The sequence below is a fragment of the Hordeum vulgare genome, chromosome 5H (genome assembly GCF_904849725.1).
Source record: "Hordeum vulgare subsp. vulgare chromosome 5H, MorexV3_pseudomolecules_assembly, whole genome shotgun sequence".
NCBI classification, from domain to species: domain Eukaryota; kingdom Viridiplantae; phylum Streptophyta; class Magnoliopsida; order Poales; family Poaceae; genus Hordeum; species Hordeum vulgare.
Genome location: NC_058522.1, coordinates 577441647 through 577456781, shown reverse-complemented (window position 1 = coordinate 577456781; position 15135 = coordinate 577441647). Strand labels below are relative to the sequence as shown.

Here is a 15135-nt window from a genome sequence, read left to right as displayed (position 1 = left end):
CACATCCTAATGCTTCTTCATATCCACATTGTTCCTCTCCCTGTATCATTAATTAGCAGACTTTTCCTCTTTGCTAAAGACAAAGTGCAGCCTCTAATGGGAGTGTAGTGTCAGACCTGTGCAAGGACACAGAAGCCACATACCTTCAGATCAGAAGGCTCAACCTATGAAAAGACTCCAAGGTGTTACCAGCCGGTGTTTTAGGTATTTTCTCTAGCAATCCATAGTAAATATACACAATGTATAAAATAGTTAAAAATTGACATGGATGCTTTCTCACGATGATGCTAGAGTGTGAATAAAATTTGAGTGTGTTTCATGGATGTGAAACGGAGAACATGTTGCACACATGCCCTACCGGCACAGTAAGATGAACTGCGTGTACATGGTCTGCATCACGTCGTGCATGGAATGACATCAACTTTTGACATCATGTACAAATATTCATTCTATCCCCCACGCAAAGAATGAAGGAATTCGGACACCGACGTTGTGTTACGTCCGACCGGTATTTTAGAGGACTTTTCTCTAGAAAACCGTAGTAAATGCATACAATGTAGAAAAAGGTTGAAAATTGACATCGATAGTTTGCCAGGGTGTGAAAAAAATTGAGTGCATTTCATGGATCGGATGTGAAACAGAGAACGTGTTGGACACGTGTCGTACCGGTACAATAAGACGGTACTGCTTCTACATGATCTGCGTCGTATCATGCATGGAATGACATCAACTTTTGGCATCATGTGTGAAGATCCATTCTAGCCCCATGCAAAGTGCATGAATTCAGACACCGGACACACATTGCGTCACGTCTGGCCAGTGTTTTAGGGTACCGTAGTAAATGTATACAATGTAGAAAATGGTTGAAAACTGACATCAATGCTTCTCAGATGATGCCAGGGTGTGAATTTTTTTTGAGTGCGTTTCACGGATGTGAAACGGAGAGCACGTTGGACATGTGCTCTATCGACACAGTAAGACGGTACTGCTTGTATATGGTCTGCGTCACGTCACAATGGAATGACACCAACTTTTGGCATCATTTGTGAAGATCCATTCTAGCCCCCACGCAAAGAATGAATATTTTATGAAAGACAAGGTATGTCATTTCAAACGAAGCTTCACATTATGGCAATATTTGTATGTACAGGTACATAACAATCAACACTCGGGAACTGTTGTTATGCACAACACAAAGATAGAGTTTCGTTCTAAATTATATGGGTAAAGTTAGCGCAAGAGTTCTTTTAAAGATTGAAACGTTGGTGAGTTTATAAAATTCAATTTTACTTCCGCAAGGTGTTCATTTTAACGTACAACTATCTTTTATTTTAGAGGTCACAATCACTAAAGACACAAAGGAGGTAAACTCGGCTATAGAAATGAATCATCCCTCTTCTTGGCCAATCACGGAGTATGATATGCCGTTACAACATGATATGTAAGTTAATTTTTGAATGCATAACTAATTTTGTGTTCCATCATTTTCTGAATCTTGTTATTATTTGAGAGTCTTTTGTGGACTTTTCGTGACACAATGCATCCTACTCTGGGACTAAGAGGAGTGGAAATATTTCTTTAACCAAGCCGAGATTAATTCTATAAGAGGACACATTCTCGTAGAAATACTTTTTTCAGAGAGCAACTCGATACTTCGCATATTTTGATTTTGTAATGCCACTCTTCCGGAAATAATTCCCAACTAAATAAACGTTTCGTGCTCGGTACTTTCTACAATTATGATTTTGTAATGCCACTCTTTCAAAAATTACTTCTATCATTATGGCACATTAGTTGGTATTGTGTTCGTGGTCAAAGTTCAGCCCAATAGTGCAGGCCCACACTTGCCCCTCCGCCCGTCCACGCATCCTTCCCCTGTGCGAGGCACAACTCCTCACATTTTTAGTCCCACCTCGGAAGCTGGGGGCGCACACACTGGCTTAAATAGCCATGCGTGGAAGAGGTGTTGAACACTCTGTTAGCACAACATCCCAACTCCGTTGGACCTAGCTGCTGCGTCCTTAGTGGGCCAATTTGACCTTCTGAGTTGTCATGTTAGGCTTGATTTGGTTGGAAAAATATCCCAGCTATCAATTGATGTCTACTATGCATTTTTATTCTTGTAAACGTTGTTCGACCTTCATGTGAAGAGTTTTATAGAGCACAATGATCATCCTTCTCTAGTGCATTGATAGAAGCACTAAAGAGCTCAGTATGAACATGATACAAACCTGAGACCATTTTACCTCTTCCAACAATCATGTTGCCGTTGGTGAGCTTGTATTGCCTTTTTCCAAAACTGCTCAAGCAATCATCTCCATCAAGCAAACCAACTGAGATAATGTTGAGAGGAAGTGCCCCAACATGCCTCAAAGACTTGAGTACTAACCTTGTACTATTTGCGGTCTCGAAATGCACATCTCCTTTCCCAATGATGGCTGCCCTATCATTGTTCCGCATCTTAACAACACCAAAATCACCGAATACATAGTTAGTGAAGAGCTCTCCGTGAGATGTAGCATGAATGGTTGGCACAGACTTGGGCACATGAGTGAGAAGGGGGATGACAGTGTTAGTGTAGAAAAATTTGTTGAAGGGTATGAAAGGAGGTCACATCAAGAAATGTTCAGATTGTCTAGAGGGAAGCAACACAGAGTTGCCTTCAAGACTGTACCCCCTCATAAGAAGCCTGAGAATCTAGACTTGATACATTCCGATGTTTCTAAAATGTCGGTAAGATCTCTTGGTGGTGCAAAGTACTTCATGACTTTTATTGATGACTTTTCCAGGAATTTTTGGGAGTTCACTTTGAGGACCAAAGATCAAGTACTAGGTGTATTCAAGCAATTCCAAGCCACGATTGAGAGAGGGACCGAGAAGAAGATCCAGTGCATTCGCACTGATAATGGAGGAGAGTATATTGGGCCATTTGATGCATATTGCAAGCAGCAAGATTGTATGCATCAATTTACTCCCTCGAAGACACCACAGCTGAATGGTCTTGCTGAGAGGATGAACACGACAATTGTGGAGAGAGTTAGATGTTTGCTGTCAAGTGCAAAGCTACATAAACACTTTTGGGGTGAGGCTTTGATGACTGCAGTATATCTTATTAATCTCTTACCAAGTTATCCTTTGCAGGGAGATGTTCCTAACAAGACGGGTTTGGTATGACAAGGACGTCTCATATGACCACCTGAATGTTTTTGGGTGCAAGGCCTTTCTTCATATTCCTCGAGATGAAAGGTCAAAGCTTGATTCGAAGACACGACAGTGCATCTTTCTCTGCTATGGAAGTGACGAATTTGGTTACAAGTTGTTTGAACCTATAGCAAGAAAAGTTGTGAGAATCGGTGATGTTGTGTTTGTAGAAGACCTCACAATTGAGAATATTGTCAAGACAAAGGGGCAGGTTCCTCCTCAATAGCAGCAAGACATGATTGATTTAGACCCAGTTCCTGCAGCTCCAGCTCTCGTGCAAGTTGAAGCAGATGCAGAAGATGTACAAGATGATGTACATTGTGTTGCAGGTGAAGAAGATGCTCCCCGAGGGGTTTCTTGTGTTTGTACATGGTGCTTCATGGTGAGTTGGAGGAAGAAATATACGTGGAGGAACCCGAGGGGTTTCTTGTGAAAGGCAAAGAAGACTATGTGTGCAAGCCGAGAAAAGTCTCTATGGCCTGAAAAAAGCACCAAGACAATGGTACCTGAAGTTTGAAACTATCATGGGGGAGCAAGGCTACAAGAAGTGTAGCTCTGACCATTTTGTGTTTATTCAGAGGTTCTCAGGTGATGATTTGATCATATTATTGCTCTATGTTGATGATATCGTGATTGTTGTCTAGAATGTTCTAGGATTGCTAAGTTGAAGAAGGAGTTGAGCAAATGTTTTGCCATGCAAGGTTAGGTCCTGCAAAGAACATTCTTGGAATGAGAATTGAACGAGTTAGAAATTCCAACAAGTTGTACTTGTCTCAAGAGAAGTATATTGAGAAGGTACTTCAGAAGTTCAGGATGGAGAATGCTAAAGTTTTGAGTTGTCCATTAGTAGCCTATTTCAAGTTGAGGAAAAGGCAATGTCCTACCACTGTTGAGAAGAAAAAGGAAATTCAAAATATTCCCTATGCTTCAACGGTTGGGAGTTTGATGTATGCCATGGTGTGTACAAGGATCGACATTGCTCATGCAGTTAGTAATGTGAGCAGATTTATGTCAAATCCATGAAGACCTCATTGGGAAGCCGTGAAGTGGATTTTGAGATATCTCCGGGGCAACACAAATCTGAAGCTTTGCTTTGGTGGTGGTGAGGCCAAGCTGATTGCCTTTTCAGATTCTCACATGGCTGGAGATGATGACAGAAGGATGTCTACTTCAGGTTACTTGGTTACCTATGCAGGGGGAGTATTGTCATGGCAAAGCAGGCTGCAAAAATGTGCGACACTCAATACAAGTGAAGTTGAATCCATTGCAGTAACAGAGGTGAGCAAAGAGCTATTGTGGCTGAAACGGGTTGCTTATGAGCTTGGTTTTAAGCAAGACAAGTATGTATTGTTTTGTGACAACCAAAGGGCTATCCACTTGAGTAAGAAAACAAGTTTCTATTCAAGGTCTAAGCATATAGAAGTCCGCTATCATTGGATTCGAGATGTGTTGTATTACATGCAAATGCAACTTGAAAAGGTTCACACGGATGGCAATGAGGCTCATATGTTGACTAAAGTGGTGACAAGGAAGAAGCTCAAAGTATGCCACCGACTCACTCGCATGGCCGTCGGGAGGTAGTGAGACCCTCCATTATGTGAGGAGGGGGAGTTTGTTGGGCTAAGTCCCTCCACATGGAGGTGTGTTGGCAGCCCAACATCAGCCCATAAGTCCAACACATATCAGCCGTAGATTCACGGTGCATCCAACGGTTGTGAATTTTCCCTAGTGAAGGCAGCAAGAAGAAAACCCTAGCCATTCCACCTCTGCTGGAGGTGGCTATCATTCGTGAGAGTGAGAGAGAGGACACAAGAGAAAACACAACCTGTGTGTGAGAGGAAGAAGAAGTGGAGGTTCTGTCCACATTTGGTGCATCTCACTAGACAATGTTCAAGCTAGTGATTGTAGGCTCAAATGTGCTCTGATTGACCCCAAACTTTGTGAGCTCGTACCTTACTTTCAGTACTTCTATCTGGTTAGCTGGTTTGAGGATTGGATAAGTGGAGCATCAGATTTGAGAGTGGTTTTGTTCGCTCTAACTGTTGCAGTTTCAGAACAGAGTAGTTTTGGGAGACAAATAGTTTGGGTAGGCAAATGGTGTCCGATTGAGCTTAAATTTTGAAGGGATCTCAGAAACTCGTGTATAAACTTGTATGAAAAATTTGGTGTTGTTGGGTTCAACGGTTTAAGAGCAGTTTGTAAAATATTGAAGGGGACAGAAGCTGTGTGTACTCTACTTTGTTGAAATCTTGCCTCTTGTGGTTGTTGTTGTTTTTGCCGGTTGGCAACGTGGAGAGTGTGTTGTAAATCTCTTTAGAGGTTCTAGAGAAGACATATTCATCATTCTCATAGTGAAGTTGTGTAGACCGGTCAGTCCACATCCGTGGTTTTTTACTCCTCAACTTGAGGAGGTTTGTCCATGTTAAATCCTGTGTCACATGTGCATGTTGTTTGTGTTATTCCGCTGCTTACTTGTTGGTTGAAGCTGTCCTCAAAGTTCATGACAAGTGAAGGGACCTGTGTAGTGTGCATATTTGCTGCGTTAATAAATTTGTGTAGCTCATTGTTGTTGTCCAGCCCGAACAATCTCCAGTTAGCCTTATTTCTTTACAGTTGCAAGTCTGTCATTTTTACTCTGGGTTTTGTTGCCTGATGCCTTAATGTGTAGTATGGCTGATTCTGCCATGTGTGCTTTATTTATAAAGTTTGAGCTATGAGCCTTCTCTCTAAAAAAGGAATCAATGCAACATGTCTTATCTCTACACAACAAGCACCTCATATGCTTTCAACACGTTGAAAGACTCAAGGCAACATAAAAAAAAACCTTCCTAATTTCACTATTTGAGAAAAGCATCCTCTATCGATTCAGGCTCAATGACAACAAATCCGACTGGCCAAAGACCTTGTAGAGCTGAATCAAACGACCCAAACCAATTCTCCATAGTCCCATCTTTTTTCCAGACCATGATGATGATGCAGAACTCAACTAGCAAGGTTTATTTCTGCATGTCTCGTTAATCTCTCGCCATGCATGCCATGCATACCTTTTGCTTCTTAGCACGATGGCTCATCCTTCTGCCCACTCTCACCAATTGTATCTATAGTCACCATCACTCGCCGGAGCGGATGAGCCCCTTGTATACATCCCTTCCCATATCTAAACGTGGAGGATATGAGAAGAGAAAAACTGTCGTAGTGCCTCGACATGTGTGCGTGTTCTTCGTGGATCTTTTATAGATAAATCTAGATAATGTGGGACAGAGTTGCAGTTTTGCCAATTGGGAGAAAAAAATAGAAGACACAGCCTCACCGGAGAGATACATTGCTGTCTAGTCCGTTTGAGCAAGCTAAGGAGAGATATATCACTCTCCTAGCGACTCAGGGGGAAAATGCTCGCACCACCGAACCTTCCTCCACCCCCTCTCCTCGTCCCGCCGCCGACATAGGGGCCGGCCGGCGAGCTCGATGATACTTCTTCTATGTATCTATAATTTATAAATTATTATTGTTATATTTACATTAATTATATATAGTTTTGATACACTTTTATATCATTTTATGAGCTAACTTCTTGATCTGTGTCAACTCATGTTTTCTACATGATTTTTTTTGTTTCATGGAAAATCAAAATCTAGGATGGTCAAAACACACCAGCGATTTAATATGTTTTTTGTGTGGAATATATGTGATTTTGGGCGAAGGAATCAATGCAAAACAATCTCCATTATTTACCCTTGCTCCGCTTGCCCAAATATCTATAGTTGAACGATTGTTCTTTTATGATGATACAATCTTATTAAGTGCATCCTCATTACACACTCTTGTTGTATGTCATTCTTTCCTATAAACAAGTAAAGAAAACGAACCGAAGAAAAACAAGACTACTAGTACTACACTTCAGAAGTATGAGTAAGATGGTACAATGCAGTTTCGCTTCCTCCCCAATCTTTTGCACAACAATGCACCGCGATGTCGATCATCATCGTATCGACAAACCGATCAGATTCAAGTGGAGCTCCACTGGCTGGCCTTCTCGAAGCCGTTGCGGCCGTAGTAGTAGTCCTCCATGGCCTTCTGGATCTGGGCACGAGAGTTCATGACGAAGGGCCCCTGCTGCACCACTGACTCCTTCAACGGCTGCCCTGCCGCCAGCACGAACCGCAGCGGCGCGCCGGACCGGTTCCACACGCTGAGGCCATCGCCGGCGCCGAGCACGAGGCAGTTGTGCGCGCTCGCCGGCGCCGTGCCCTCCTTGCCGAACACGCCCTCCCCCTCTATGATGTACACGAAGGCGTTCCAGCCCTCGGGGATTGGCTGGTGGAGCTGCGACCCTGGTTGCATCGTGAAGTCCATATACATGGTGGGTGTCCGTGTATAGACCGGCGATCGCACCCCGAAGGCTTCCCCTGCGATGATCCTCACCGCCACGCCGTCCTTCTCGGCCTGGCTGACGTCCTTGCTCTCGAGCTCCTGGTACCGTGGCTCGATCCTGCCATTGTTTGGACGAGCGATTTTGCAGAAGCAGAGTTAGTGTGTGAGTGATTGATCATTGTCGTGTAAAGAAGATTTGATAGCTGGCTTCGCATCGGGTACATACATCTTGTCCTTGGAGGCGAGGTTGATCCAGAGCTGCAGGCCCTTGTGCACGCCGTCGGCCGCCGGCATCTCCGAGTGCACGATGCCGCGCCCCGCCGTCATCCACTGATGAGGAACAGAGCATTTGGGTTGCAATGTTAGTTCTCAAGTCAAGATAGAATGGATCAAGATCTCTGAAGAATGGGATGAGTAGATGGAACCTGCACATCTCCGGTCCTGATGGTGCCCTTGTGTCCGGAGAAGTCTTGGTGGGTGAATGCCCCCTGCATCGGCACAAATCTACAAGACAGAACAGCTTTTTCAGCAAACACCTCGCGGGCAGAACGGAACAGAGCACGAGATGGAAGAAGCAGAGCATGTGTGCGTACATCGAGCATGTAGGTTACGGTCTCGAAGCCTCGGTGCGGGTGGTCGGGGAAGCCGGCTGGCTTGGAGACGGAGAACTCGTCGAGCAGCAGGAACGGATCCAGGTTCCGAACCTCGTGCCTGCAGCAACATCAGCATCAAAGACAAGAGGTGAACGCTAGCTAGCTCCCCCACGATGAGAAATCCAGAAGTCATGGCGATTGAGAGAGGGGGTTGGTGGTGTGGTGTCGTACCCGCCAATGCTCCGGCGGACGGTGGCGCCGTCCCCCTCGGACTGGGACAAGGACATCACCTTCTTCACCACCTTCCTCGGATTCTCGAACGTGATGGACGAGGAAGAGGAAGCCATGATCGCTGGTGGGTAGAAGAAGACGGCGGTCACAAGAACAAGAATCAGGAGGAGCTTGAGCTTGTCTTGCTGGACACAAGAGGAACACGATGGCTGCTATTCTATTTCTGCCTGGTGAGGCACGCGGGCGCCTTATAAATAGTGGAAGAGGAGGGGAAGGTGCTGCCTCAGCATCTTCGTCGCCATGACCTATGACTATGAGGTGTTCGACGATCATGGTCGAGTGGATCCGCTGGGTAAATAATAAATGGCGACGCCGGGATGACCTCATCCTCATCCTCCTCCGGGTGGACGTTGAAGTTGAACAGGTGGAGCGTGCGGTCAGCGCAGCGCGGCTGCTTCCTTTTTCTATTCTTTTGCGGCTGAGGCTGCGGCGGCTTGGGATTCTGGACAAGGTGGGTGGTGCGTGCCCGACGACGTGCTGCCGTGCCGCCCTCGTCACCCCCGCCGACGACCCACACAAATTATGATGGCTATGCAGCAAATCTATATCCAGAATAAAAGGTTAAAAATTGGTCGAGGAACAACAACAGCGCACACACAAACAAAAAACATATGCATCATCTTCCCTATGAAGAATACACATCAACCTATCATTAGCTTGTGGCCTGCGTAAATCCTTATAGTCTTTGTCAAGTGGTTGTCTGCGTGTTTTCAGGATTATTCCTTCGAGACATGGAGTATGAACCTGGGAAACTCATCGACATAATCAGGCGTAAGCTAACAATATTTAAATAACCTTTTATAAGCACCATGATAGGCACAATCTCTCACGGTAGTATCTGTTGAAGAACATAATAATAACTTAGTTAGCAATCTAGTTTTGTTTAAGAAAAATATGTGTAAAAAATGGACTAGTGACACAATTGTAAAATAACATCTTATAATGATATCTGAAATGATGTTAACATGCTTCAACTCGTGCACTAGTGGCATGTATAATTGGCGCTAATTAGATAATTGGTCTTAAAATACTCAACATCATTAACAAATGAGATCAAATGATTATTCTCGAACCAAGTTAGCTCGTTGACATAACTGTAGTAGGTCCGGTCTACTATCTTTCATGTATTTTTTGAAGAAAAGAAATAAGTTAATAATTAAAAATAAACGAGTTTAGTCGGTATGAGTACCAAATATTTTTTAATAAACAATATAAATTACATAAGGAATTTGTTGATAAACTCACATAAAGATTGAACTGGAATCATGTGAACCACATGCACCCAAAATTTGATATTATTTTTATGATCATCGTCATGACCAAGGTCGAAGGTTATTTGCATGTCCTTCTGAAACCCGTAGGACTTGCATAGTGCACTCGAATTGAACAACCAAAATATGTGTGATCTACTGCATTTTTTAGCTTAACATCACAAGTGAAAAAAATTCATCCTTAGATGTATTTGTACTCTCCCTACCTCTAAAATAGAACTTGTACAAGACATATAGTCTTGCATGGCAAAGAATGCATTAATCGAATTGTAAGAAAGAAAATTACATGTTAGCTAAATCAAAAGAAAACACATCATGCTTCATTACAAAAAATACATGTCATCGTTGCATATCGTAATAATTTTAAAGTCCTCCTTTAGAGTGACGGTGAAGGGGGTATCGTTGTCTAGGTGAGGATAACAATCATATATACCCTTGTCATCGGTGCAATAATCGCACTCAAGGATCTTACCATCGTCCGACATTTCCTATGTTTTTGATTCAAATATTAAAAATCGACAAAAATTATACCAGAAACTCAACACACAGACCACAATTCAGCATGGGTTGACTTTCGGTCTCTCGAGGCTTCCTTGAAAAACTCTCATATCTCATGGTGTACTCTAGATGTCTACTCTCTTCATTCTTAAATACTCCCTCCATTTCTTAATATAAGTCTTTCAAAAGTTTCACTAGGGGACTACATACAAAACAAAATAAGTAAATCTATATTTTAAAATATGTATATATACATTCATATGTAGTCTTCTAGTAAAGCCTTTAAAAATACTTATATTTAGGAATGGAGGAAGTATGAGTCTTTTAAAAGATTTCACTACAGACTATATAAGGAGCAAAATGATTGAATTTATACTTTAACATATGTCTATATACATTTGTATATAGTTTCTAGTTGAATGTCTAACAAGGCTTATATTTAGAAACGAAAGGAGTATATTCTATGCATATGTGTTTTTCTTTGTTCTCCATGTTGTATTGTTAGGTTTTCTTTTATATATTCTATGTTATATAAGGAGCAAAGGAGCATGGCCATATTTTTTGCGGTTCGGCGGCGTGGTGACGACCGGCGCACGGCAGCACGTCGTCGTGGCCCGCGTCCAGCAGACCCACCTGAGTTCCGAAGCAGCCGCAGCCCCTTTGAAAAAGATAAATAAATTCAAGAAAGAAAGCAGCCGCGCGCGCGCACCACCTTCCTCAACGACCATGCTCCTGATCGCCATTTATATACCGCCCGCGTCCACCATGATCCATCACCTCACCTCACCACATCTCACCCCCAGCGCCAGCGGCGACGAAGATGCTGAGGCAGCACCTCTCTCTCTTCTCCTTCTCCTCTTCTTCCTCCCCTATTTATACGGCACTCGCGCGCCTCGCCAAGCGGAATAGCAGCCATCGTGTTCATCTCGCGTCCAGAAACACAAGCTCAAGCTCTAGAAGTAGCGCCAACAACAGACCTCTTCTGTTCCTAGTCCTCTTCCTCCTGATTCTTGCTGTGACCGCCGTCTTCTTGTTCCCACCAGCGATCATGTCTTCGTCTTCCTCGTCCGTGCCGTTCGAGAGTCCGAGGAAGGTGGTGAAGAAGGTTCTGTCCTTGTCCCAGTCCGAGGGGGACGGCGCCACCGTCCGCCGGAGCATCGGCCGGTATGACACCACCAACCCCTCTCTCAATCGCTGATGAATCAACTCTGAATTTCTGATGTGCGGCTGGCGCTGACCTCTTTCTGTCCCTTGTCTTTGATGATGCTGCTGCTGCAGGCACGAGCTCCCGAACCTGGACCCGTTCCTGCTGCTCGACGAGTTCTCCGTCTCCAAGCCCGCCGGCTTCCCCGACCACCCGCACCGGGGCTTCGAGACCGTCACCTACATGCTAGACGTACGCACCCATGCTCTGCTTCTTCCATCTTTTTCTGAAATTACTCTGCCTCCATCGTGTTTGCTAAAATGCTTGCGTCTGTTTTGGGTTATCTGATGATGTAGGGGGCCTTCACCCACCAGGACTTCTCGGGCCGCAAGGGTACCATCAGGACCGGAGATGTGCAGGTGCGACCCACTCATCCAATTCGTTCTTCAGACAAACCATCGCATGCACTTAACACATTCATTCTATCTTGACTTGAGAACTAACATTGCAACCCGAATGCTCTGTTCCTCCTGACCAGTGGATGACGGCTGGGCGCGGCATCGTGCACTCGGAGATGCCGGCATCCGACGGCGTGCACAAGGGCCTGCAGCTCTGGATCAACCTCGCCTCCAAGGACAAGATGTATGTATCTACTGTACTATCTAAAAAAGGATCATATGAATCGTAGGAACTCAACTTCTTTAGGAGTACATTGCAATGACCAATTACTCACAATATTTGCTAGGATCAAGCCGCGGTACCAGGAGCTCGAGAGCAAGGACATCAGCCAGGCCGAGAAGGATGGCGTGGCGGTGCGGATCATCGCCGGGGAGGCCTTCTGGGTGCGGTCGCCGGTCTACACGCGGACGCCCACCATGTACATGGACTTCACGATGCAACCAGGGTCGCAGTTCCACCAGCCGATCCCCGAGGGCTGGAACGCATTCGTGTACATCATAGAGGGCGAGGGCGTGTTCGGCAAGGAGGGCGCGGCGCCGGCGAGCGAGCACCACTGCCTCGTGCTCGGCGCCGGCGATGGCCTCATCGTGTGGAACCGGTCCGGCGCGCCGCTGCGGTTCGTGCTGGCGGCAGGGCAGCCGTTGAACGAGACAGTGGTCCAGCAGGGGCCCTTCGTCATGAACTCTCGTGCCCAGATTCAGAAGGCCATGGAGGACTATTACTACGGCCGCAACGGCTTCGAGAAGGCCAGCCAGTGGAGCTCCGCCTGATTCTCAACTGTGTCTCTCGGTGTGATGATGATCAACGTCGCGGTGCCTTGTCGTGCAGAAGATCGTTTCCTGCATTCTACGATTTTATCCGTGTAGGTTGTAGTAGTAGTCTTGTTTTTCTTTGATTTGTTTTCTTTACTTGATTATAGGAAAGAATGTCATACAATAAAAGTGTGTAATGAGAAGGAACTTAGTAAGATTGTTTCTTTCATCATAAATGTTAAACGGGAGAATACAGGGATTTGTGGAATTGTTGTTGTATTGCTTGAGCCTCATGGTAGGACAAATCCTAGTCTATCTTTTGTTTCCTAACTAATCACGATACTTAACATACCCCGCAGTCACAATGGTAGCGACGCAGATGGTGAGACTTGAGAAGAATCCGAAGGTAAGCCAACGGTCATCCCCCCACAGTCGTAACCGTCGATGCATCGCAGAAGTTGTGGCAGGAGTGAAAACCGACGAGGTTGCTCAAGCAAGACGGTACGTAGCCCTTTGTGCATTTGTCGAGGTAGCCGAGATCGTAGGGTGGTGTTTTTATTTTTTCTGTTTTTTCCCACAGATTTTTCTCAAAAACCGCCTCAACAGCCATAATTATTGACTCGTCAAATGAAACTACTCCCTCCGCTCCTAGATTGGCAGTTAAATTCTTTGGAAACCAAAATAAGCACCGATCCAATTGGCAGTTAAATTCGTTGGTAACCAAAATAAGCACTGATTCAATTAGCTAATTATATCTATATATGTTTATTTTTGGTATGTAATCATATCTATACTTTGTCCATAAAATAGAAAGATATAATAATAATAAACGAGAAGGTAAATCAAGATGATTGAGTAGAGAATATTTGTAGCCCACAGATGCAATTTCCTATTTATTTATTACCAAATTTGCATTGCCACTTTCCATAAGCATACCTCTGGCCGTTCCCTATAAAATACACAGATGCATTCTGAAGTAAACCGGGCAACACGCGTGCATTGCTTGCTCTAGCGAATCCTCAGTTCTCATCTCCGGCCGATCGACAATGATGCCTAGCTGCAGGTTCACCGCCGTCGTCGTGTCCATGTCGATACTGGCACTCCTCCTTACGTCTTCCGGTAATCTTTTTGTTTTGTTTTGTTTTGCATCTCATATAGATAGAAGTATGTATGTCTAAGCTTTTGTATACAAGTTTCAGGACAAAATACCTTAAATCTGTACTTCCATGCATTATGTGTTTGATTATCTTGCATAAAAGAAAAAAATTCATTGAATAAACACGCTCGCTCACTTTTTGATTGAATCAAATATGCCATCCAGGTGTGGTCGCAGTAAGGCCTGTGAAATGCCCGACGCACAGTCCTAAATACCCGATTTGCGTCAGCGTCGAAGCTTGTGCCGCACAGTGCGGCGCTGAAGGCTACCATTTTGGGTTCTGCGACGATGGTGGCAAGTGCTTGTGCTTCAACTGCAACTCATCACTTGACGCTAAACCAGCACATGGAGCATCCAGTCCTTGAACGCATATCTAATAAGCTCGATCAATAAACAAAAACTGATATCCATTTCCTTTCTTTTCTTCTTTTGTCCTTTCTTCATGGATTATGGAAGACAGTGTTAACTATCTTGTTTTGTCGGGGGATAGTGGAAACCATTCAGCAGATTAGTAGAAAAAAAAATTGTATCTTTTTTCCAGCGTCCTCGTATATTGGCATGCCTTCAATTCCAAGCTGGCAATAAGACAATCACAAATTGTTGTTAATCTTTCGAAACAGGCTTTCGCCCCGCTTTACATATAAAACAACGACCAAATAAAGTACACGGCGATGGATGGCCCTCATACAATGCCAACCCAAGATAATAAGAACACGCAACATGCACGCGACTACCCTACCGAAATAAATTACAGGATGAACTGAAGAAAACACCACACTAAACCCTATAGCACCTAATTAAGCTCCACGACAACACCCTTTGATGATCATTGATTGTTTAGGTTTTTACTAATTTTTGTTTTTCACTTCCATTTATTCAGTTTCCTATAGTTTTTATTCTCTACTTCACCATGTCATTTCTTTTTATTCAAACGAGATAAAAAAAAAACCAAGCCTCCCTTTTGGTATAAATGTTTTTTCAAGAGTTTTATTGTCAAAAGAATTTGTGTTACTAAAGTTTTAAGTCGGGCGGTAACTGCAGGATTTCAACTGGCTTCGTAATTGTAATATTTCAAGTTGGATTGAAACTAAATGTTTTCAAATGGCGTTGTATTGTGAGATTTTAAAAATGGGCAACAACTGCATGTATTCAAATAAGGTCACAACTGTAATTTTTAAATGTGGTTGCAACAACAAGGTTTCAAGTCGGGTCACAACTGAAAGTTCTCAAGTTGGGCAACAACGGCAATCTTACAAGTGGAGTCGCAACTACAAATTTCAAGTAGGGTGGCAACTACAAGTTTACTAATCAGGTCGCAACTTCTAGTATAGAAGACACTTGCAACTGCAAGTTTTAAAATATGGTCGTACTTGATATTTATAGTATTCGGAAAGAGCCG

The 15135-nt window shown here is 44.0% G+C and overlaps 2 protein-coding genes across 3 annotated transcripts; one reads left to right on the top strand and one right to left on the bottom strand.

Moving 5' to 3' along the window:
* Nucleotides 1–7075: 7075 nt before the first annotated feature.
* LOC123395069 (pirin-like protein) lies at nt 7076–8946 on the bottom strand. 2 transcript variants are annotated; one of them, XM_045089999.1, is made up of 5 exons: nt 8397–8935; nt 8166–8283; nt 7998–8060; nt 7799–7902; nt 7076–7690 (listed from the first exon to the last, which is right to left on the bottom strand). In XM_045089999.1, exons 1-5 carry the CDS (start codon nt 8510–8512, stop codon nt 7207–7209), a joined length of 885 nt encoding a protein of 294 aa, XP_044945934.1. In that variant the 5' UTR covers nt 8513–8935; the 3' UTR covers nt 7076–7206. The 2 variants fall into 2 exon arrangements, with proteins under 2 accessions (XP_044945934.1, XP_044945933.1); XM_045089998.1 differs by having other exon boundaries at nt 7998–8283; nt 8397–8946.
* Nucleotides 8947–11029: 2083 nt separating this feature from the next.
* LOC123395068 (pirin-like protein) lies at nt 11030–12648 on the top strand. The gene is made up of 5 exons (XM_045089996.1): nt 11030–11389; nt 11504–11621; nt 11726–11788; nt 11908–12011; nt 12115–12648. The coding sequence occupies exons 1-5, from the start codon at nt 11046–11048 to the stop codon at nt 12596–12598; spliced, it is 1113 nt and encodes a 370-aa protein (XP_044945931.1). The 5' UTR covers nt 11030–11045; the 3' UTR covers nt 12599–12648.
* The last annotated feature ends 2487 nt before the right edge of the window (nt 12649–15135 follow it).